This window comes from Strongylocentrotus purpuratus, unplaced genomic scaffold (assembly GCF_000002235.5).
Source record: "Strongylocentrotus purpuratus isolate Spur 01 unplaced genomic scaffold, Spur_5.0 spur5_scaffold_13, whole genome shotgun sequence".
NCBI classification, from domain to species: Eukaryota; Metazoa; Echinodermata; class Echinoidea; order Camarodonta; family Strongylocentrotidae; genus Strongylocentrotus; species Strongylocentrotus purpuratus.
In genome coordinates, this window is record NW_022145598.1 from 9157184 (window position 1) to 9181701 (window position 24518).

Consider the following 24518-nt stretch of genomic DNA (forward strand, 5'->3'; position numbering starts at 1 on the left):
AAAATCATATATAATACAAAAGACATACAATTCAAATCAAGTATTTTCTAACCTCCCACTCCAACAAGTTTGGTCTTATAATATGTCTACTCATAACCACATCTTAGACAAAAGCCTTGGGTTTAGCTAACTTTTTTGGAATCTTGGCTCATATTTATTGGAAATAGCCAAGTAAGATTTGGGGATCACAGGACCTTTGTTTCATCTCATGAAAATACATGTATGTCGTAGTACCTGGAACTTATTATCATTGTGTTGATTTACCAAGGACAATAAATAACGCTTACATGACCAGGGGGTATTTTACAAAGATCCTAAGTCGAACTTAAAACATTATGGATCAACATTTAATGCCTTATAAAATAACTTTTACAAAATAACTTTTACAAAATAACTTTTACAAAATAACTTTTACAAAATATTTGTATCCTAACTGTTAAGTCCAACTTAGAGATAATTTCAACTGAACCCTCCCCCCCCCTGATAAAATTGAATTTTATCCCCACCTTTTTGGTGGTTTGGGGGCAGTTGAGTCACTATAATATGTAAATATATTGAAAACGTGACAATAGTCAAGATATGAAAATGGCTGATTTTTTTTATTTTTATAACCTACATGCATTTGACTACCGGTACACAATGCTTTCACGACTTCTTCCAAGCTAATATCAAATATTGGGTCAATCTTGTAGTTTGCACTAAAGATAGTTTTACCTGTATATTCAAATAGATGGCAGTTTACCAACAAGCTAAATTCTTTTACTAAAAACCACATTTCTTGTACATGTACTGTCCTTTTTCAATTACAAAACCAGGAACCTAGGGAGTTTTATTATTGTCCTTCGAAGACTGACATTAACAAGTAACTCCTATTCATCTCATCAAACTTAAATTCATCCTCTTCATAGTACAACTATGAACATGTAACTGTTTTTTGTAACACAATATGAATATGGAATGATTCAGGGCACTGTTACTACAGATAGCAACCCCAGTAAAACGGTTTGCATGTAGGACTACAACAAGACATACTGTACAATGAATACTTCTTCAGTAAAACGGTTTACAGGTAGGACTGACATACAATGTATAATTAATTGAGTTCAAATGTAGAAACACTTCAAGTCTGACTGAGAAAATGACGGATAACAAAATTGCATAAGATTGCAGCATGATGAGACACAACATTTGGTTATTACTTAAGTTGGGTTATTTAGGACTTTGGAAGGTTTGTGGGTTAAAAAAGACGATTTCAAACCTGAACCTAAGGATTTAATCATCAATAATGTTCATCCATAGACTCAATTCTAGCAATAAATATTCCTTCTTTTAAGATACAATATTGACAATCATCCTTTGATGCATACGTTGCAACATGGAGCTGATGTTCGTACTTCATGAACTGAAATATCAGCTTCTACTTTCCATATCATATTAAAAACTGTATGATGAAAACTATATTTAAAAAAAAAAGACTCATAAATTTTACATGAAACACAATTCCGTCAGTCACACACTAGCACTTTTAATTTTAAGTGAACTCCATTTTGCAAAATACAAAAAATAACGAAAGGGTGTTATGTAAATGTTAAATTACATCTATCTATGAACATATTACTGTAGGCATAGCTAACTTATAGAGTCAAAATATAGTACAAATTGTGTAATTTATTCAAACTACCCTAGCACATCGTGTTAGATTATGTGGAAGAAAACACAAAGGAACCAACGAAAAGATTGACTTTTTTACAACCATGTAATTAGTGTGAGCTTCGTTCACATTTACTGATTAGTAACTCTTAATTATCCTTAACATAAAATACACATGGAATAAAGTACTACATAATTTGCCCTGCACCAAAACTATGAATAAAGAGGAAAAACTGTACCGATGCACGGAATAAATTATTTTTCTATTTATATTAATATCCTATAATTTACTGTAACAGTACGACAAATAGATAGCATTAAATATCCATTTTACCAAAATAGAATTTCCAGAAATCAGTTATGTGAAAACTTTTTAGGATGTATTAAATACTCTTCAATCACAAATGTACAAGTAATTTCTGAACGTTTGGAACAGTACAATGTAACATTACAAGCTATTCATGCAAGTGTTAACAGTTTTCGAAAAAACATCTGAAGAATTTGCCGAAAAGTGGCATTTATCAACAATCATCTTTCATTGCAACTCCATTGAAGCTAACAGATAATTTCCGTCATTTGAATATGCAACCATTAAAAAATTTGTTGCTAAGGAGATAAAGTGAATTTTATGGAATTCAAAAATGTTAACTACTAGAATTGACATTAAAATTGAAAACCATAAAAACTTATTATCTATTTGTTTCATGGATTGTATTGAATTTCATTTGTAAGTAGTCAAACTAAAGAGATTTGGTCAAACCAGAAACATTAATGTTTATTCATTTGAAGATATTCATCATTACCGGTAAGTCAAAGCATGGAACAAATTCTATCACACCTACAATACATTCTTTCTTAAACTGAAGTGAGAACGGGCAGGAAAATGAGGTAATGATTTGAGGAGATTTGAGATACAGAAGGGTAAAGATTGTAATTTAAAGAAATACAACTTAACTTAAAATTTGATGGTAGTGGTAGTGGTACATATAAATCTGAAAACACACCTCTACAATTCTAAACTTGTCCTTAGACAAAGTGACAGCCTGTTGTATCCTCTGGTTCTAAGGTGCTATATAAATCCAACTATTATTATCATCATAATTACATTGATTTGCAAGTCCACTTTGCCATTCGATATTAAAGTTGTATGAACAATGACTGCAGAGTAAGTAAAAGTAACACACAATCAGATGGTTCAGTGGTATAACAATGGTCTCGTAACCGGGAGGTCCCGGATTCAAAACCAAGTCAATGCACTCGTGCCCTTTGGTAAGGTATTAATCATCATTACTACCAAGTCCCTCAGAGAGGACTTGAAGCCGTCTGTCAATTCTGAGCAGGCAGGTAAAACAATCATCATTAAATTGAACTTTTTGCAGCAAGAGAGTGTGTAAAAGACACATTATGAACTTGATCTGGGGGGTGTTTCACAAAGATCCTAAGTCAAACTTATCTCTAAGTTGGACTTCTAAATTATGGAGAGCCATTTATAGCATTCAAATGAAATATATTCAAAAGCAGAAATTCAAGTATTTTAGACTTTTCACATCAAGAACATGAAATCTCCTTGATAATAGAAAATATGTATGATTTGAATCAACGGTTTATTTTACCAAATATTTTCAAAGATGATAATGGCTTTCCATGATTGTTAAGTCTAACTTGGAGATAAGTTCAATTTAGGATCTTTGTAAAACACCCCCCTGTACACCCCGTAGGCCATCGTGAGGAATGGCCGTTGTAGAAACCAGGCATAATAAACAAAGATGGAGGAAAAGATGCAGCAGTACTGAGGTAGATTCTTTTCAAGTTGGTTCTTTGTATCTGAAGTAGAATGTCATCATTTGATTTTGACGATCAAACCTGGTGCGAGACACTTAAATGCCCATTCAGCATGATGGTAATGAGCATATCACATGCTCCATATCGAAGGAAATATATTGAGAAAAATATAGTACCTGAGCTACCTATTAACTTGGGCCAAAGCAACCATTTTGCCAATCATGCTGAGCCAGAAAGGTAAATGGTAACCTTACAATCTCCTTGCCACTAAGAAAAAAACAATGTGTACCGGAAATCTTCTTACATCAGTGACCAAAACAGATTAAAAACAACAGAGAACCGCAAGTTTCCTTGTCATAAAGCAAGGTTTGTGTTCTTCACAAACAGGTGCTCTCGTATCACACCCGAGTACCTGTCATAGTTTGAAATACTACAACTTTGATGCATCAGACAATAGTTCCTAAGATTTGTCTCCTAAAAGTATCCTATTCTTTTTCAATAATCTTTCAATAATCAACAAAGGTCATACTATTTTCAAGTGTCCACATATCAGTTTGCGAGACCAATATAACGTGAATGACCGATTATTTTTGCACTCGTGGCACAAACAAATGAGACAATAAATAAATGCAACACCTTATGATACCCTGTACACACAAAAAAATGTGACACTACAGTCAAATGGGGGAATTCCCCTAGCATCAAGCAGGGGGAATCCCCTCTGATCAAACAGGGAATTCCCCTTGGTAATGGAGTGCTTTAACAGACAGTGAATGTACCATATGTACATGAGCATGTATAAACAGTAATAAGTAATGATTTTGTTCAAATTTATTCAAATTTCAAAATTAACTGCACATAAAAAGAAGAAAAAAACACACACTTTTTCAGGTTGCACTTTCTTTGTGTACCATCCGTTGGTATTCTATCTGGACAAATCATAATTATATTTTTATGCTACAAGACAAATCTTTCTGGGCTCATAATAAATTTGCAAAGTCATGGCAGTACATTTTTTTCTTTGTAAAATAATTATCAACAGAATTGTTCTTAACAAAACGGACTTTCATGGTAAACTGCTTTTTATGACAATGTTGTAATACACACAAAACAATCATATATTCCATTAATAAATTGTCATTATGAGGTTTGATATTCATACATTTACAGAAAACGAAGGGGGATTGTTATTGTTGCATATGAGAAATTGAAATCAGAAGTACATCTGTTTCATAAAGTTTGCAAAAATAAAATGTGACATTCAGTTCTATATAAATAGGAAAAAATAGAATAATGGTTTTGCAAATATTTCTTTAAAGAAAAAAAGAAGAATGTGTGAATAACCTTGGTATTGGTTGAATCAATCTTTTTAAAGATTTCCAGGGACCGTTCCATTCAGCACAATTTTGTGTCAACAAACACAAAGCATATCAAATTGTGTCGGCTTGGCCAGTCTGCCAACATCATTCAAACAATCATCATTCATTCAGACATCCATGTACTGCAAGGTGAAAGTGTCTACGTGAATCAGTCGTCAAAAGGGGTCTTCTAGTTCTAGATGACATCTCTTAGATGATGTCTTAGAGACAATGTGGGCATCTCTTAGATGTTGCCTCCCAAATAGTGTCTCCAAGGTGATGTCTTCTAGACAATGTCTCCTAGACGGCATCTCTTAGATGTTGCCTCTTAGATGTTGCCTCCCAGACGGTATCTCTAAGGCAATGTCTCCTAGATGGCATCACCTAGACGGTGTCTCCCAGACGGCATCTCCTAGACGTTGCCTCCAAGACGGGGTCTCCAAGGTAATGTCTCCTAGACGGCATCTCTTAGATGATGTCTTAGAGACAATGTGGGCATCTCTTAGATGTTGCCTCCCAAATAGTGTCTCCAAGGTGATGTCTTCTAGACAATGTCTCCTAGACGGCATCTCTTAGATGATGCCTCCCAGACGGTATCTCTAAGGCAATGTCTCCTAGATGGCATCTCCTAGACGGTGTCTCCAAGGTGATGTCTTCTAGGCAATGTCTCCTAGATGGCATCACCTAGACGGTGTCTCCCAGACGGCATCTCCTAGACGTTGCCTCCAAGACGGGGTCTCCAAGGTAATGGCTCCTAGACGGCATCTCTTAGACGTTGCCTCCCAGACAGTGTCTCCAAAGTGATGTCTTCAAGGCAATGTCTCCTACACGACATCTCTTGGACGTTGTTTCCCAGACGGCGTCTCCAAGGTGATGTCTCCTAGGCAATGTCTCCTAGACGGCATCTCCTAGACGTTGTCTCCAAAATGATGTCTCCTAGACTTGCCTCCCAGAAGATTATGTCCTCTAGGCAATGTCTCCTAGTCGAGGGGGTAAAGTGTGATATTCCTCACCTCCTGCTCCATATCCTGAATAAGCTCGGTCTTGTCGTAATCCATTCTGTGCCGGTAGACATGGTGACTCAGTACGCTGTACATTCGCTCCAGCTTCTCAATGTTGAAGTTTGTCGTTGCTAGGGTTACGCTCTCTAACAGTCGCTGATTACAAAGAATACAAACAAAGAATTAAAATGTAAAAAAAGGGAAAGTTCAGGTGAAAATATTCCAAACTCAAGATTAATGAGGAAATATCAAGACAAGGTTATTGGTATGCGATGAGATTTATAATTTTTAATAGATAAATATACAATGTACTAGATTATTTCAATTTCAGGAAATTACCCAATAACAGTTGTCAATTACCAAGATTAGTCTTCAGTTGTATGACCAACAGGCCTAATGTAACGCCTTGCATTCCCCCATTGGGGTAAGTCCTTATCTCATTTTTCCCTCAACTGAAGACTCTCTGAGAGACTAGGGGATATTTTGTGACAGGCCTACCCTACGGGTTTGCCGTGTGCAGACTTGGACACATAAATGTAGGCCAGAATTTACAAAGGAGCATTAGGTTTAAACACTCATTTACATAACCCATGGTTTAAAAAATTAGCGCAAAATAAGAGTACCTTGCCTTGCGCATGTTCAATACTGCACCTCTGACTGTGTCACACTTATTTTGTGCTAATTTGAGACCATGAGTTATGTAAATGAAGATTTAAACCATGGGTTAAATCTAAACCTCCTTTGAGAATTCGGGCCATAATGGTATTTCTGCAAAGTTTGGCGTCAGCGAAATATGGCAATGTGCACATGGAAACTCGACGACCCATTCCCTGGGACTACACTTACCTTGAGTCTGTCATGATCAACCACTAGTTCCGGTACAGGTTCATCGAGAATGTTCCTTGCTACTGTTGCCACTGCCACAGGGTCATTCTGAAGATTCTTTGTAGGCCGACGGCTTGATCGCCTCAGGGTAGCTACACAAGAGTATGTGAGATAGACAACATGATTTAAACAAAGTCAAAAGTAAAATGTTGCAAAATACATTGTTATTGCAACAGGGGAATAAACAGGCTTTTTAATGGTACCAATGTCATGTATAATACATAGCAACAAGAGAGATATCAGTGCTCAAACTTAACTTGCAGAACTTTTTTTTAGGAGTTTAGTAAAATCTGACAAGTGGTCCATAACTTTTGGGGCTGTGGTAGGTTGGGAAATGACAGCAGATCAATTGCTGCTGGACCATGCGAAGTACAACTTACTAATTATAAACCTGGTGCATTCTTTAATCTATAAAAAGTCATCACCATAACACAGATAAAAGTCCATAAAAGCACTGATCCTATGCTAAAGCTAGGACAACAATTAGGAATTTTCAATAATGAACTATGATGAAAAGGAAATCAGTTTTTTCCAAAGCTGCACTATAATGAAAGGAAATTAGACTTACTCCAGTATTACACAACACTAACTATGAAATTTGATTTACCACTGCTGTCTTTTCCTTTGGTTGATTCAGCTGAGGTAGGCGTGTCTCCTTCATATTGTCTTCTCTCCTCCTCCTCCTCCTCCTCTCCATTCTCAACCTCCATGACCTCTATGATCTCTTTGGTCTTTGACCTATCACCTTTGACCCTTTGGAACGGCACCACCTTCTCCAGCGTGGGAGGATCAATCTCCGAAGACTCTTCGCTGCTGATGCCATTCTGGAGCTGATGGTGCGTGGGGGCCGCATGATTGCTGTTCCTACGCAGTGACCGACGCCCAATTACATGTTCGCTGACCGGGGAGCACGGCCCGCTCTTCACACTCTCTCGGTCACTGTCGTGGTTATCGAGCCCGTGGGAGAGACGAGGCGAGCGCTGTGTCGCGATAGGAGTATCGTCGGTGATCTGGGACAGAGTACTGGGTGCAGTGGATGTTTCAGCAGATTGGTTACTGGTTTCTTGGTGGTTGAAGATATCCCCGTTTGTCAGGGGTCCATTGTGCAAGATCTCCACCTCTCCATCCTCCATTGCCTCTTCCCCTTCCTCCTCCTCTCTTTCCTCCTCATCATCCTCCTCCTCCTCTCTTTCCTCCTCATCGTCCTCTTCGCTGTCTTCCTCTTCATCAACAACCGGTTTCTTCTTCTTAATCTTCGACAAGAATCCTCTGGACCAAGCACTTCTTCGCTTCGAGTGCTTCTTCTTGACCTTCTTTGGTCGACCGGTCCCTCCATCTCCATCCTCCTCCCTGGAGGAATCCAACTGATGCGGTTTTAGTTTCTGGTTGGCCAGCTCCCTGGCCTGTTCCTGCGCCTGCGTTAGGGTCAACTGATGGAATGTCTTGTAGAAGCTGGGTGCCATTGCGGCGGTCACGGTCGGGTTCTCCTGCCTCCTGGACCTCGACTCCTCGATCTCGCCGCACTCCTTCTCGAAATCGGAATCCATCTCGGCGTCGATGATGGCATAGGCCATGTCCTTCAGCTCACAGGCTCTGTTCCTAATCATGCGATCTATGACAGAAAAAGAGTTAGATATTGGCTCTTTAATACTGGACAGTCAACAGTTTGAAACTAAGCCTGAGTCATCACGTTTTTTGTGCTAAACGTTTAACCCTTACTGTACTGGGCTATTTTGAGCACCTCCTGACTGGGGGGGGGGCCTGGGAGGCCCCCCCCCTATGATCTCGGCCGTCGGATGTCCGATGAACACGAAAATTTGCATGTTTGTAGATATTTACGTAACGAACAAGATAGTGTAATTAGTTTTTTGCGAATATGCAAATTTTTGTCGTTATAGCCTAATTAATTATGCAAAATGCTAATTTTATGCATTTTACAGAAAACGTGTCAAACTTCACTTTTTGAACGTTGAAACTCATTATTCATATGAAACTTCTTTTCTAACACAAAATATTTATTTGGATGTAATTAATAATGATAATTTATGCAAATTTGATGCGATTTTCAAATATTTATTTTCTTATGTATTTTATTGTTTTTTTATTTCTTATTATATCTATTGTTTTTATTTCTTATGTATTCTTTTGTTCTGGAATACATCAAGTTACTTTGAGAAACATATAAAAGCAATTCGATATCAATTCATATCACCCACTTAGGAAGGAATACATCTAAACCTGTATTCACATTTCTACTTGTACATGAATATATGCAATTATAGCATATTTTTGATGACATGCGCATACTAATTGTTATGTAACACCTCACAGGTATATCCGATTGCGACGAAAATGGTATCAAAACGTGCGTAAGACTTGAGGAAAAAAAGTCATGAAACGACAATTCAAAATTTCAAGCGGTTGCGGCGCAATCTCTGAAAATGTCGAGGGGGGGGCCTCCCAGGCCCCCCCCCCCCCCAGTACAGTAAGGGTTAAATGTTTAAATGTATACGGGCAGTTTCGTTTTTACATGTGTGTAAATTCTCACGCATTCAGTCATTTCAATGAATGTTGTTTTTAGAACTCTGTACGGGCAACAAAGTCTTGACGATAATGATTTTTTTTAGATATCTGTACGGGCAACAAAGTCTTGCCGATAATTATTGTTTTTAGATCTCCATAGAGTCACAAAGTCTTGCTGATAATTATTGTTTTTAGATCTCCGCAGGGGCAAAAAAGTCATATAATAATAATAATAATAATAATCTTACCACTAGGTTGTCTATCAGGGTTGTATTCCAAGGCATTGCTGGTGATGAGGTCTATATCCCCCAAGAACTGTTTAGCGCTGGTGTACTGATGGAGGTTGATCTTGTTGTTCATGGTGAACAGGTCCATGGGTTGTTTGATCACTTCAACATAGTCTGGAACCTACAAAAGGTATGTTAAATATATAATGAATTAAAGTCCTATTCAACATCCATTGGCTGGGATACATAATCATTCTATCAAGTTTTGGACAAAGAAAATCAAAAAAGTCAAATGAGTTTTCATATTTCACCCCAATGTTGTGATATACAGCAATATTCAGAATTTTGCATTGAATAATAAGTGTATTTTTAACAAAAAAATAAGAGAAAAATTATAAGCCAATAGACGATAATTGTTAAGGCCTGTTCAGATATGGCGCAGCACACCGCCACATAAAAAACTAGATGGAACTTCGACTGTGCGCAGTCGAAAATGATGCCTCCGTTATAGAGCAATTTTACAAACCAAAACAGAAGAAATTTTTCAAATTCCAGTTCAATTATAATCCATTAACAGGTTCTCAGAATATCGTGATTATAAACAATTTCTCATATACATATATGACCCTTTGATCTTTGACTTCATGACCCTAAAATCTACTCAGTTCATTGGCTCTGCAAGATGTCTTGAGTTAAATAGTAATCCATCTGTCAGTTCTAATGAGAATGCGTTCACAAGCTATTTTTGCATACATAATGAGCCCATGACCTTTGACCTTTGACCTTATGAACCAAGAATCTACTCAGTTCATTGGCCCTGCAAAACACATAAATGATCTAAGTTTGGCAGGAATCCACCAATCGGTTCTTGAGATAACGCGATCACGACCTGTTTTTGCATACATAATGAGCCCTGTGACCTTTGACCTCATGACCCCAAAATCTAATCAGTTCATCGGCTCTGCAAGATACATACATGACCAAAGTTTGGCAGGAATCCATCAATCGGTTCTTCAGATAACGCGATAATGAGAACGGGACGTACGTACGTACGGACGGACAACCCGAAAACATAATGCCTCCGGCTACTTCGTAACGGAGGCATAAAAAGGGTTAATAAATGGCAACTGCGCGCTGACCGTTAATCAAGTCCATTCATTTACGTGCAGTTGTCCTAAAGAAGTCGTAGATGGCGTTGACCAGTATTTGTCATGCTACACCACCTATAAAGCGTGTAGGGACATCGTACAATAATGACATAATTAGCTATATACGAAACCAACAAATATTGTTCTCAGTTGTACCTCTTCAGGATCCACAGGACTGGTGAAGACCCGGAATTTCCTCTCAGATGCCAGCCTGGTGAGGACATCCCTGAGGAAGATTCTCAACTCTCTGAGCTTCTTCTCCTCCTCACTGATGAGTTTCTGGATCTCTTCCTCTGTCAGTTCTCTAGGTTCCCTGGGAGCGACTACAGGAAGGATCTCAAGGGCTGCAGAAGCTGTTGGAAGAACAGTTCAAATTCAAAATTCAAAATCAGAACAGTGAGACTGGAAATTAAGCAATGAGGTGATATGATATTTTTTTAAAGAGTCTCTTGGACAGCTTGGACTTCTTCTTCTCCTCACTAATAAGTTTCTGGATCTCCTCCTCTGTCAGTTCTCTAGGTTCCCTGGGAGTGACAACGGGAAGGACCTCAAGGGCTGTAGAAGCTGTTGAAAGGACAGTTGGACCAGAAATCAAGCAATGTGAGTGTCATGGCCGAGTGGTTAAGGGCGCTTGACTGGAGATGCGAAGGTCAAGGGTTCAAATCCTGAATTGACTGCGGGGCAAGCAGTGGAGCATGTGTCACAGAACCCAAATTTGGGACAATTTAAAACCCTCCACACAGTACAAAAAGGGTTACATCAAAACAAAACAAAATCTAAAGTCTTACCAATTTTCTTCTTCCTGTGTGGAGCCTTGGTGGCTTGTACTAGGACGAGATCCCTGAAGAATTCTCTCCTCTCATCCATCTTGAAGAGTCTCATCTTCATCACCTCACCATGACCAGCAGTGAAAAGAGACTGCATCTGGAGGAGGACAGAATGTCAAAATTTGGTTTTACGGGAATTAGTCTATTAATAATAATAATACATATAGAGCACAGAAACTATCCAACATTAAGTATATATTCTACTGCGCTACAAGAGCTCCTGATATGCTTAGATTTATAGTTCATTGAAAACATGTGCTTTCAGTTTGATTTAAAGATCTTCACAGATGGTGATTTCCTGACTTCAAATGGTAAGTTATTTCAGAGTTTTGGGGCTGCACAAGCAAAAGCTTGATCACCTAGCATTATTTTTGATAGATGGGATCTGCAGCAACTAAGTATCTCAGAAGCTGCGCAAGTGACAGAATACAGAAGGAGTGGAAATGGTGCACTTGATTCATAATTTGAGAAAATTTACAAGGTGCGAAATAAGTGTGTTTTCAAATTACTTCTGAACTTTTTGTATGTTTCTATATTTCTAAGGTATTCCAGCAAGTTATTCCGTAATAATGACCTTTCCCCGTATTAGATTTTGTCATAGTTTGTGGGACATAAAATATTCCAAGGTATTTGGTCAATTGGCATCCCATACATTACTGTGTATTGTGGAGTCCTGAACATCAAAGTGACATAACTGTGCAATTTCACTTTATATTTGGTCTGATCCAGTTCTAGTATTGCTACCAACTGAATAAAATGATCAGATAAAGTAAGACCTTAGATCTGGGCCCTGTCTTATAAAGAGTTGCGATTGATCATGCTATGATTATATATGTATTAAGACTTTTGTTAATAATATTTGTATACCTTGTTTGTAAATTACTTATTTATGTTGAAAAACGCAGAAATAAAATTGAACAAATGATGATCTCAATAAAACTTCTAGCCTGCAACTTACCTCGACTGGAGCATCCCTGAGCGGAAAGTCTGAGGTAGCTAGCAGGAGGATGGGGGCTGATGGAGGTAGATCTTGCAGCAACGTGAGGAAAGTTGCTTGCAACGTTGAGGAGCAGGCCTCCCACCACTGGCCTATGTGAGGGACGTAGATGATGCTAGGACTGGTGCGCCGTGCCTCAAGGAATACCTAGCAACGAAAGAGAGGATACTGAAGTGTAAAATATAATTTTCTCATCTCAAGAGTTCTACAAGGGTTTCCAAGCAATAATCATTACATCAAATTTACTGTATTGCTATATTTTAACAGAGCTCCTTTTATATATTTATCTACCGTTTTTCCTATTCAGCTACCATTTTCCTATGTATCTACCCATTTATCTATGCTTTTTTTAAAGCAAGATGGGGCTTGGATAGATTTTTTTCTGTCTTTTCAAAATGTCAGATTGAAGTTCAAAAGATGTCTATCAAAGTCTCACTCATGTCTCTATCATAATCAGCACCATGTTCATCATCATCATCATCATCATCATCATCATCATCATCACCACCACCATTTTCATCATTATCATCATCACCATCATAATTATCAACATCATAATCCATTATCCTCCTCCTCCTCCTCCTTCTCCTCACCACCACCACCACCATCACCATCACCACCAGCGCCACCACCACCATCATCTTCATTATCCTCCTCCTCCTCCTTCTCCTCATCACCACCACCACCATCACCATCACCACCAGCGCCACCACCACCATCATCTTCATTATACCTGAGCACACGATTCTTCTGGTGTCTTTGCACTGCATGCGTACAATGCTGGGAGGTCAAGGCAGTGTACAGGGAGCCTCTCCATGTGATGCAGGAGAGCCGGGCCGAGGTGCGAGGTTTGCCCCATCCCAGGCTGCCCGGTGATGAGGAAGCGTGGCCGGTGGGCGTGTGGTCTATGGTAGGAAGTACTGATGAGAGAGAGAAAGGGAGAGAGTCAAAGAAGAGATAAAGAAGAGTTTTTTTGTTGTTGATGGTATAACTCTATTTTCAAATAAACATTTACTTTACTTGTGCTAGCGCCATGAGCGTCCCTGGACGTGTCTTCTTTTTCGTACCCCAGCGAGCCAAGATTCCAGTATGAACTCATTTTTATACATAGCAAGCTACGAAAGCTTGCAAAGTAGTCACAAACAATTGGACTTTGATTATTTATTGCTTTGCCTTTAGTAATACTATTTACAAATAATTTCAATAGCATCTCGGTGTTCTAATGCACTCTCACAAAACTTCTTGAGATAGTGTTACCCTATTTTTCTTTAAAGGACTTTTCTCAGCTAAGTCATTCACAACACACATATTTTCTTCATTGTTCCAATAGCATAATACAGTTATTTACAGAAGGAACCAGTTTTTCCTAAACAAATATATGAGTGAATGAAAAGTAAACTCCCTAATATCAAGGGTATTGAGGCTTAGTTGAATTCCAACTAGGATTTAGAATATTTTTTAGCTAAGAAGAAAAACAAGCTCCCTTAACATTTCAAAAAGCGGAGCATTGATCTTTGTGTTTAACGCTAACTCTTCCACTCAAGTACTCATGCATCTACAATGCTGCTTTGTATAATTCTGTAAAATAGCTGTCTTTCTGTTTTGACTCTGTAATTGTTTTATTCAGTTATTGATCAATAAAGATTAAAGGTAATACAAAGTTTTGGTGAGAGGTCATGAATTTGGTTCAAATGAACACATTGAAAGCATATGCAAGTTTACAACATTCAATGATCGTTGTCGCGAGTGTAAAGTAATGAAATTGTAAATAATAAACTCTTTATGTTGTATAGATCCCTCTCAAGACTGATATTACTTTAGCTTTAAAACAATGTTTCTTGACTACAATAGACCGATTTGCTATTCCTGTTTGGAGATTATATATCAGAACTGCATCTTCTGAAATTTTCATAGTCGCAGCTTCCATGAAATGGCCTTAGGCGCTATTTGAAATATTTGAAATTCACCGGGAGCACCTGTAATTTTTGTTATTATTCAATTTCTCGAAAGCAGAAGTGTTTTGGGGCTAAATTTTCTAGTGCTTATAATACATCCACATGGGCATCCAAATATATCAAAACTTTAAAGAAGTACTATCCATCCAATTTTCAAAATTTCCCAAACTTTGCATTACCTTTAAAAGAAAAGAGAAGAATGCTTTCTTACCTTGCAAAGTTGAGGAATGAATGGTTGGATGTGTGTGAAAGGCTGTGTTTCTTGGACCCCATCCTCGGGGTGGGGCCGTTGAATATACTGGGCCCTCCCTCCTCCTCCTCCCAGTCATCATTGTGCAGCATATCGGTCAGAGGATCTGAAGATTCCTCTGTAGAATGATACCAAGGAGGAGATGATATTATTAACAATAAAAATAATAATACAGTACATATAATACAGTATACAAATACTGCATAAGGGAAACATGAAACAGGTTCCGTTATTACGGATTTCAATGAGAAACCCCATACAATGAAAACAGAAATTGTAGTCTTTATAGATAGGTGGTCTTTCGATACAGGGGGTCGCTAAAGCAGCTTTGACTGTAATATTTATTAAGTACACATTATATCATAAAACAATGTCCCTATGCATGTTCAAAGTGGTTAAGCCACGGTGGCCACTATCAGCTCACCATGCCTTTTAACAGAATAAATCCTTACCAGGTAACTACAGGACAAGTATTTAGTCTTCAGGATATCAAAAAAGCTCACTACTCATGAACGAAGAGAGAGTGATGACTGTAAATGAGGAACTGTGTCTTGAAACAAACTGTTTGCCTCTTTAAAGTTTATCTGCCATAGTTTACAGGAGGGATTACACCGGCCTGCAAGGTCACTGGACAGGTGGTTATCTCATCAAGTCAGCTCTCAGTTAACATAAGAAAAAGAGGATCATGGGGGACCAATAGTCACCGATTAGGCATTGTTTGTTATATAGAGGGCGCAAGTAGCTATAAGTAGTGCAGTGGGCCTTTAATAGTGTTTAGCTTGTGAACCACTACACCACGGTGACTCAATACAGGTTATGTCTTTTCCATGCATGGTCTTTCAAAAAGGCAGGCAGGATTCAGTATTTTAAATGAAAATGGGTAAATTAAGCTTCAATGCTATATTCAATGGATGAAAAATAACATGGAATGGAAAGCATCTAGCACAACAATTATCCTAATTGAAAAGATTTTTTTTTTTTTACTAATTTCATATTCTTTTCTAAGTATTTTTTAAGGCATTTCACAATTAAAATAACCAACTTTAGTCATAGAAAAAATAAGTACATACTCTCTTTACAACACAAATGTGACATGTTGCCTACTTATTTCTTTAAACTTCAAATATGAAAATAAAACTGCAGTCGCTCACCTTGTGAAGTACTATTGTCTTTATATAAAGCCGAAGGGAAGACATGACGTAGAATATCCAGTGCAGCATTGAATTGGTTCTCCAGCAATGGACGGACGTGGAGGGTCAAGCTACGGCCAGGGCTGACCACTGACCGCTGAGAGGCCGGTACGATGCGCTTCATGGCCTGGTGGAAGTCCACAGCGCCGATCTGGATCTCGGTCACGTCCAGCTGGAGTTTTTCCTTGGAGGTATAGATTTGAGGGTAGCGGCGTCGCAGGGCGTACAGCGCTGCCTCGGTGCATAGCGCCTTGAGGTCGGCACCACAGTAACCTGTGATGTAGTTGAAATGACAAAAAAAGCACATTTAAACTTTTATGTTTGTTTTGTTTCTATTTAGTAACTTTATATCATATGCTGGGATGGATAAAAGTATAAAATTCTTGTGAGAAAAATGACCTGCACAGTTAACATTAAAAAAAAAAAAAAATGAAAGCAATACGAATCTGCTAACCTCTAATAGATAAAATCATACAAATCTCGTAAGGTAAAATAAGAACTGTTTGAGGTCTACATATCGTCGCCGTTTTCACGAACCGGCACAGCCCAACGCGCAACGAAATAAGTACATTCTGAGAAAAACGCGTTTTACGTTTAGCCCGTCAATGAAAAGGAAAATATTCTGTATTTTCTATACATTCCATTTGTTAAGCATAATGACAATTACTATTAATATTACGAAGCTTTGGACTCTCGTGCCGGTTCGTGAAAATATTATTTTGCTGTTTACGTAGCAAAAATATTTTCACGAACCGGCACAAGCCACTGTGTCGTTTTTCCTATGTAACTTTACGCGCAAGACAAAAGCGCTCGCGCTGTCTTAGCGCGTATTTTATTTTCACGAACCGGCACAACCGCCTGTGTCGCGTCGTCTAGGTCTTGTAAGCGCAAAGATATTTTCACGAACCGGCACAGCCCATTGACTTATAACAGCGCGTGCCGGTTCGTGAAAATATGAATCGTGCTTTTTGGCTCGTGTGTCGTTTTTGTCATTTGTGTAACCATGGATATCTCAAAAACTAAAGCGTTTTGGATGCTGAAATTTGGTGAGATGAAAGATTGTTGATAACTTATGCTAAAAATGCAAAAAAAATAAAAACTACATTTTGAAGGGATTTCGGTGGCTTGTGCCGGTTCGTGAAAACGGCGACGATATATTTCAAAAAGAGTAAGGAATCTAGTATTCACATTGATTTGAAGGGCCAAAATAGGAATTCATTCCCTCAGATTATGACTGGTTAAATTAATCCAAGGCCATGGCCGTGGATGTTCTTTTGATCGGCCTCAATGCCCCTCTCATTGGCCTTGGAGATTTTGTGTGCCCTTTCCAATTCATCCTATTTGTGCTCTAATATAGGAATGTGCCCTACAAAAAAGTGGCCTTGCCCTAAAAATATTGAAATTTAAGGCCTGTAGCAATGTATATTTAGAATAGTAAATCAGGATTTTCATATTTAACTCATCAAACAACAAACGATTCTAATTATCATTATCATTCCATTATCTCTTACCGACACACTTTGCAGCAACTTCTGAAACAAAAGCTTCTGACAGCCTCGGATTCCATTGTTTGGTGTGGATGTTGAGGATGGTGGTCCTTGCCTACAAACGAGAATGTTGAACAGATATTATTTATGAGAGGTATAAAGAGGTTAGGATCATTGAAAACCCTGCATTTACTTTGTTGCAATGATTCCTAAAGCCGGTAAGGAAGAATCTCTTAAAGATCAAGCTGATAACACCTTTAGTTTCTTAAAACACCAAAGTTATCAGGCACTGTTCCACCGCGAGTCTCTATTTTTATAATCAGTACACATAATCTAGCTATATCAATTCAAGGGCAGGCAGTTTAACAGCTTTTACTTGAACCTGATATGATTTTTATTCAATACCTATAATTCCATTAAGTGTTGACCCATACGAAAAATCAAAGACAAAGCATTACATACAACACATGGATATACAGTCAAACCTGCTTTAGTGACCACCTGTCTACAAAGACCACATTTGTTGATTCCCTTGAAAATGGTTTCTCATTGAATCATGTACTAAAGGAACCTGTCTACTAGGACCACATTTTTTATTTCCCTTGAAAATGGTTTCTCATTGATACATTTACTCAAGGAACCTGTCTACAAAGACCCCATTTTTTTTATTTCCCTTGAAAATGGTTTCTCATTGAATCATGTACTAAAGGAACCTGTCTACTAGGACCACTTTTTGTATTTCCCTTGGGCAGTCACTATTTACAGGTTTTGACTGTATAAAAGGCAAATCATAAATTGACCCTTCAAATACTCGGGCTGGGGTCCATGACAAAGAGTGTTGTAAACCAAAATCAAATCGTCCAACTGGAAAATGAGAATGTGCAAAAATGGAAACCTACCTCGACTGAAGGCAGAGGGAAGAGGAACTCCCTATCAAAACGTCCTGGTCTCCTGAGCGCAGGGTCGATGGCATCTATCCTGTTGGTCGCTCCGATGACCACAATCTCCCCTCGACTGTCCAGACCGTCCATAAGGGCCAGGAGGGTGGACACGATGGAGCTGTGGATCTGGTCTTGGCGGCTTGACCGGACCGGGGCCAGACCGTCAATCTCATCGAAGAAGATGATAGACGGACGCATGGTGAAGGCCTGTGCATGGGGGGAAAAGGACGACACAATGACTTCACAACAAATATTTCAGTACAGTATAGCGAGTGGTAAATCAGTTAATGACAGCAGATTTGTTGGTACTGAAAGTGCTTAGCAGTGAACCTCAATTCCATTTCATTTCTCATCCCTCAATTGTAACTTTATTAAACACTTAACCATCATGATCTGCATACTTCCATTATATTCTATATCATGACAACCTTTAGGATAGTGCCAGAAGAAAAGAAAGTAATATTGAATACGTTGAACAAAATTGCTTTTACCTGATCAAAGAGTAGCCTGAGCTGACGTTCCGACTCTCCGACCCACTTGCTGAGACAGTCGGCTCCTTTCCTCATGAAGAAAGCTACCCTCTTGTCGCCCTGCTTGCACTCGTTGGCTAGCGCCCTCGCTACGAGGGTCTTGCCCGTCCCAGGGGGGCCGTGGAACAGCACCCCTCGGGGCGGGGCGATCTTGAAGCGCTCAAAGACCTCTGGGTAGAGGAGGGGGAAGACGACCATCTCCTTCAGAGCCTGGACGTGTGAGCCTAAACCACCTACAGTGTCAAAGGTCACCTGAAAGATAAATTTATAAAAAAACATTTATTTATTTGTTTATTTCTAATCTTTTGTCAGGGTAGCCAATTCACCAAAAGGTAGTGGTCTTCCATGGACATATTTACATCAGAAAGTTTATACCTAACAGTTAAAATAAAATTCCATGGTTTGGAAAGAAAATATAACAGAAACATGGTATGAAAGAAAATATAACTTCTTGAAAGTTGTAAGGGAAACACTCTCTTCTCCGAACCTGGATGTGTGAGCCTAAACCACCAACATCTTCAAATGGAACCTAAAAAACAAATTTAAAAGCAAAATTACACCTTTGGGGCATAGTTTAACTTATTGAAAACTTTTGAGGGGAAAACAAAAATTTGTAAGAGCATACACGCAAAAGCCAAAATTTCCAACAACATCGATTGTCACCTAAATATGAGGATTTACGACAATAAACATTAGAGCCCGTCTGCACTAGTTTGGCCAGGAAGAATTAGACCTCCCTGCAGGGTCTCGGACCTATGAAAAGAACTTACCGATGAATCAATATTCATAGGATCTACATCAGCCAGGCTACCCCCTATTCTCTGTCTGTCCTTGATGACTCCACCAGACATATCGTCCTTAGTTAAGTTCATTGGAAGACACCTGCAGGGGAGAAAAAACAGTTGAAAAAAGATCACATTAATACAGGGTTCATACTCTTTCTCATAAATTTAATTCCATGACTTTCCATGACTTTTCTAGCCAGAATTCCATGACCTTTCCATGACTTTTACACATTTTTTTTACACGGTAGACTGAAAATTTGATCTCAAATCAAAGCGAAGCAAAGTGCATGTTTCAAGTCTACTAATAGAAAGGCAGCTTTTGTTATCTAGTTATTTCATCTGTTACAATTACATGTTATTTTTTCATCATATTCGATATGCACTGCTATATAATATTCTTACAATTACACATACATGTATTCATATCAACAATTGTCCATTTTTTAATGGCAATTTTCACTTCTAAAGAATACAAATTGCCTGTTCCTGGTTTCATGGACCACCATGATTCCTTCAATAGCTCTCCTTTGCATGTACAAGGTAACTACCCCCCCCCCCCCAAAAAAAGAAAACAAAACAACACCAACACACAAACTCACACACATACCATCACCAATTTTGATTTCACCAACAAAACACAGTAGGCCTACTCACATCAGCTGATGAATTCTTGTTTCGCTAGCATTAAGCTGGTCAATAATTTCTGAATGAGTTTTTTCTTGAGACATCTTCATGTAGCTGTTTGAAAGAAATCCCTCTACACATTGCACCTGTCTGAATATTTGGTGGCATTGGTAACAAACTGTCCAAGTTCTTTAATAATTCTTAATGGCATTCAGCTGTTCATCAATCTGTTTCTGAATTACTTGTAACTGGGATGCCTTCTCCTTTGCTGTACGTCGGAGGCTGTTTGATTTGGAAATACAAGTCAATCTTCCTTGTGACTCTGCTTCCTCAGCATACTTGTCTGCTGAGGTGTGAAGACTTTTCACATCTGCTTGCAGTCTCATTTGTTTGGCCTTTAGTTCTTCCAAACCATCCATCAGTCCTTTTCTCTTTCCTTCTTTCTTTTCCTTTTCCTTTTTACGCCTCTGTTCATCGAGATAGATGTGGTATTTCTGCCTGCCTGCAGACGCAGCCAACATGATTGATTTGTCAATAGTCACATTCTTGATTCCTCCAACATACTTGATATGGTCATAAATGGCCCTCAATGATATCAGTGAGTGTCCCAGGAGATTGTCCTCTTCAACTTCGTTGTTGATTGAGAAACCTCTCTCAATGGAGGCTTGTCCATGGGACAAGACAAGCAACATGCGGACCAACTTTAAGAGGGTCGAATAGCGAGACTCGGACAGAAATTTGCACATTACAGAGTCCAATCTCTCTTTCTTTGGATCAAAGTCTCTCATCTCTGCACTTCTTGATGCCTCATCACATGCTTCTGAGTATTCTCTTAGGATATCGTCACATGAATCCTTAAGTCTGTGGGCATCACTAAGGGTGTTAAGCACCCTCTTCAGCTTTGCAGTGGAGTTTTCTTTGTCTTTTGCCATGTTCTTTGGACTCAAGCATCCTATATTTCTCACAAGTGCATACTTAAGCGGACATCGCTCAATGAGCTTCCGGGTCATTGCAGCAAGAAACTTCTTTGCTTGAGTGCGAAATTCCAGAACTTTCAGCTCACTGATGATATTTTTCGCCTTCAGATCTTTCAGCTTCTTCTCAGTGTAGAATCCAATGTCCAACTTGGCCAAGGGCAGCTGAATGGCCTCACTGCTAACATCTACCTGCATTATCTTGTAAGGAGAAGTAATGGTACTCCTGTCCAGCTTTAAAAATCGCTGCATAAGGGATGCAAGCATTCTAGTAAGGTCTTCAGCTAAAAAGGGCAGCATTGGTGCATCAGTCTGATAGTCTGTTAGGAAAGGATTGACCAGCTTTGCAACAGATATGAAGAAGTACAGTCTTGCTAAGAAATCAGTTATATGAGTACATTTTGAAACAGTTTCAAAGGACTTGTTCTTTGGGTGAGGGATTTTCTTCTCTTCTACTGCTTTAACATACGCACATACACTCTCCCAGATGCTGATTGCTCTCTCTGCAACAGGAAGGTTTTCCAGCCATCGGGTCTTGCAAAACTTAAGTGGCATGGTATGATCTCCAGTTATCTTCTGATAATCCTCTCTTCTGGCAGGGGAATCAGAAAACAGGTAATACAAGGATGATAGAAAGCTTTCCACCTCCCAGTCAGCAGCCTTGGCACCTGTCAGAAAAGCACCATTAACTATATGGAGCCCGCATGAGCCTATATTCAGTATGGATTTGGTCAGGTCAGCAGTGTACTCTCGCGTAAAGTCATCATACATCTTCCAATTAACGTTGGGACCATCCATTGATATTTGCAGTAATTTTTCCAAGCCAACTGTGTGCAGAACTTTATTCAGTTCTTCCTTGAGGTGAACAGCTGAACCATGTCCGATGAACACAGACGTCAAGTAGCGAGTGCAAACTTCATTGTGTTGCCATGTTCTTATGAGGAAGTCCATCTGCTTTTTCTGGAGCTTCTTGTTGAGGCTTTCATCAAACAGTATCACATAGTGGTTTGATTGTTTTATGTTGTCATAAAGGAGGTCTTGCACATATGGGCCCAAACCAAACACCGTCATATACCGACATTTTGTTTCTGACAACGTGAAACCCTTAGCAATAGCTGAGTCCGGAAACATTCTTTGAAAGAGCTCACTGTTGTGCTGGCAAGAATGAAATGATAAATGATCCTCCACCACTTTCAGACACCAGAGTATTTCAGCTTTTAAAGTTTCCTCTCTTGCAGCAACAGGAATGGGAGTTGTCACTTTAGAGGTTGATGGCGCACAAGTACTGGTTGTTGCATCTGTAGACGTGATAGATACTGATGAACTTTCTGCACCTTTTGCCTTGAAGAAGCTCTTGAGTGAGAGAGTAGAATCTAGGAGAAAAGAAAAAGATGTCTATTAAAATAAATAAAATATAAATATCATCATTTGGTAAGATTTAGGGCCGAGTCAAAACGTTTAACTGCCGTTCAAACGACCATTAAAAGCATAAACGTTTTCCTATTTTGACAACCGTTTGACAGTATGGGGAAGGAAAAAAAAAAAAATTCACGGCAACTTTTGGCCAATTGATGTAAGTCACTAAGACAAGTGGACTAATTTTTGACTCATTCCTTAAAAACATATTTTAAAGAAATAGAAAGGAGGAAATACTTCTCAAGGCAAGCAAACTGTTGGACCCAATTGTAAGTACAAAATTTAGTTTTATGATTTTTGGGGTCAATTTTAAGGTAAATTATTATTTTTTTTTTTTTCTGCAGTCCACATACAGTGCCCGGTACAACACTGGCGTGTGAGTGCGGAGCCCCCTGGGTTAGCGTTCGGGCTGTTGCATGCAGTAACCTAGCCGGCCCGGCCCGGGGCCGGGGACGCTCCCGAACGGGCTGGTCGCAGTAAGCAGTAACCAATGCCTGCGAGGTGACATCGCATCGCTAAATAATCTCAAATCTTTCATTTTTATATAATTATTATCAGTCATTATTTGGATTCATGCTCAATAAAGGATCGGTAAAATTCACATTAAAAATGCTCACTTACGACGTTGTTGCTGTTGGAGGTTTGCTGTGTGTTTTTCACTCTTCTTGTGGCTCTTGACGGCTGCTTCGCCCATATTACGGACACTGAATTTACACATACAAACAGCACATCTAGCAGTCCCCAGATCGGAACTTTCTTTCAAAATCCAGCCACGGTAATCCGGGTGTTCTAACCAAGCATCCTTAAAATGACAATTTCCAGGCATTTTGAATATCACTTCCACAAAATTTGTAATGGTGAAAATATCCACGTGACGAGTTCCAAGGTCTGTGAAAATAAACAACTCCGTTTCATGAAGAATCAACACATGCACAAAAGTTTCAAAACACATGCCGTCGCGTCGATATATAGATCGTCAACGAGCTAGCGCTGCCAATTTGCCTTGTTGACACGTCAGTATTGTTCCTTTTTTATTTAAATAATGAAAATTAAAAAACAAATATTACTAATTTACTTTTTCCTCATTTATTGGAGAAGTGTAAAAATTGTAGTAGTCTAAGTGGTCGCAATTTAATGCAAAGCCAAAGTGCAATCGAGGCATTACATTCGTTCTTGGAGTGTCACATGTCGCGTTGGCACCATCATCATATGCACACACACACTGCACACGTACACGTGCGCTAGCTTGCTGAACTGAGCTAGCGCTAGCGAGCTCGCTCGCAAGCTAGCCATGTGCGCACGATGTGGACCGTACCGCCATACACTGACCATACACACGTAGTTCGTATCGTACACGTACACACCCACGTACACAGCGCTTATCCATCGATCATAGTGAACACATTCACAAGTACAATCAGTCGGTATGTTACGAATGAAAGAAAATACGAGAAGAAAATGGTTGAAATATCTCCATTTATTCACTTGTATAGTGAGAAAATACTATAGTTGTCCATAATTTTGATATTCCATGACTTTCCATGACTTTCCAATGGAAAAAATAATTTTCCATGACTTTCAAGGCCTTAAAAGCAATAAAGTAAAATTCCATGACTTTCCAGGTTTTCCATGACCCGTACGAACCCTGTAATATCTACCACATTGCAGTGAGTAAACCCTGTACCAACTAAACCGCCCGAAACTACCCCTCCTCTTACTCACTAACCGCCTGAAACTGCCTGTTCGTTTTCAACGCGCTGCAGTATCCTTTTATTGGGGTCTACCGTGATAATGTTATATGTGCGTAATCCTTACAGGTCTGTTGTATAAATAGTGGTCAATTGCACAATTAAGATGTAAATCTACAATGTATTGGGGCATTCCCACACTAGCACATGTGTCAATCCATGTGTTGGACATTTGCAAAGTATGTCATATTCTTCTTATTTTTTATGTACTAGTCAATGA

The 24518-nt window shown here is 38.9% G+C and overlaps 2 protein-coding genes across 3 annotated transcripts in view; both read right to left on the reverse strand.

Annotated features, from left to right (window-relative positions):
* Nucleotides 1-3923: 3923 nt before the first annotated feature.
* LOC115922979 (ATPase family AAA domain-containing protein 2-like) overlaps nucleotides 3924-24518 on the reverse strand; it is a 30400-nt gene continuing 9805 nt past the window's right edge. For both annotated transcript variants that reach the window (XM_030982860.1, XM_030982859.1), the window contains exons 9-22: nucleotides 19522-19633; nucleotides 18713-19003; nucleotides 18180-18428; nucleotides 17305-17395; nucleotides 15755-16066; nucleotides 14565-14721; nucleotides 13132-13318; nucleotides 12360-12545; nucleotides 11363-11498; nucleotides 10731-10927; nucleotides 9448-9607; nucleotides 7284-8288; nucleotides 6638-6768; nucleotides 3924-5947 (exon numbers count right to left, since the gene is read on the reverse strand). In XM_030982860.1, the coding sequence (XP_030838720.1) occupies nucleotides 5771-5947; nucleotides 6638-6768; nucleotides 7284-8288; nucleotides 9448-9607; nucleotides 10731-10927; nucleotides 11363-11498; nucleotides 12360-12545; nucleotides 13132-13318; nucleotides 14565-14721; nucleotides 15755-16066; nucleotides 17305-17395; nucleotides 18180-18428; nucleotides 18713-19003; nucleotides 19522-19633 (3391 nt within the window). In that variant the 3' untranslated portion in view covers nucleotides 3924-5770. The remainder of the gene's footprint in view (nucleotides 5948-6637; nucleotides 6769-7283; nucleotides 8289-9447; nucleotides 9608-10730; nucleotides 10928-11362; nucleotides 11499-12359; nucleotides 12546-13131; nucleotides 13319-14564; nucleotides 14722-15754; nucleotides 16067-17304; nucleotides 17396-18179; nucleotides 18429-18712; nucleotides 19004-19521; nucleotides 19634-24518) is intronic.
* LOC115922980 lies at nucleotides 19674-24200 on the reverse strand. The gene is made up of 2 exons (XM_030982861.1): nucleotides 23172-24200; nucleotides 19674-22507 (listed from the first exon to the last, which is right to left on the reverse strand). Exons 1-2 carry the CDS (start codon nucleotides 23500-23502, stop codon nucleotides 20352-20354), a joined length of 2487 nt encoding a protein of 828 aa, XP_030838721.1. The 5' UTR covers nucleotides 23503-24200; the 3' UTR covers nucleotides 19674-20351.

Bases quoted from the DNA above. Each gene is read 5' to 3' on its own strand.
- LOC115922980 (XM_030982861.1), bottom strand. From the start codon at position 23,502: ATGTGTTTTGAAACTTTTGTGCATGTGTTGATTCTTCATGAAACGGAG. The intron at 22,508-23,171 runs GTAAGTGAGCAT...CTTTTCTCCTAG, and splicing joins CCTCCAACAGCAACAACGTC to ATTCTACTCTCTCACTCAAG.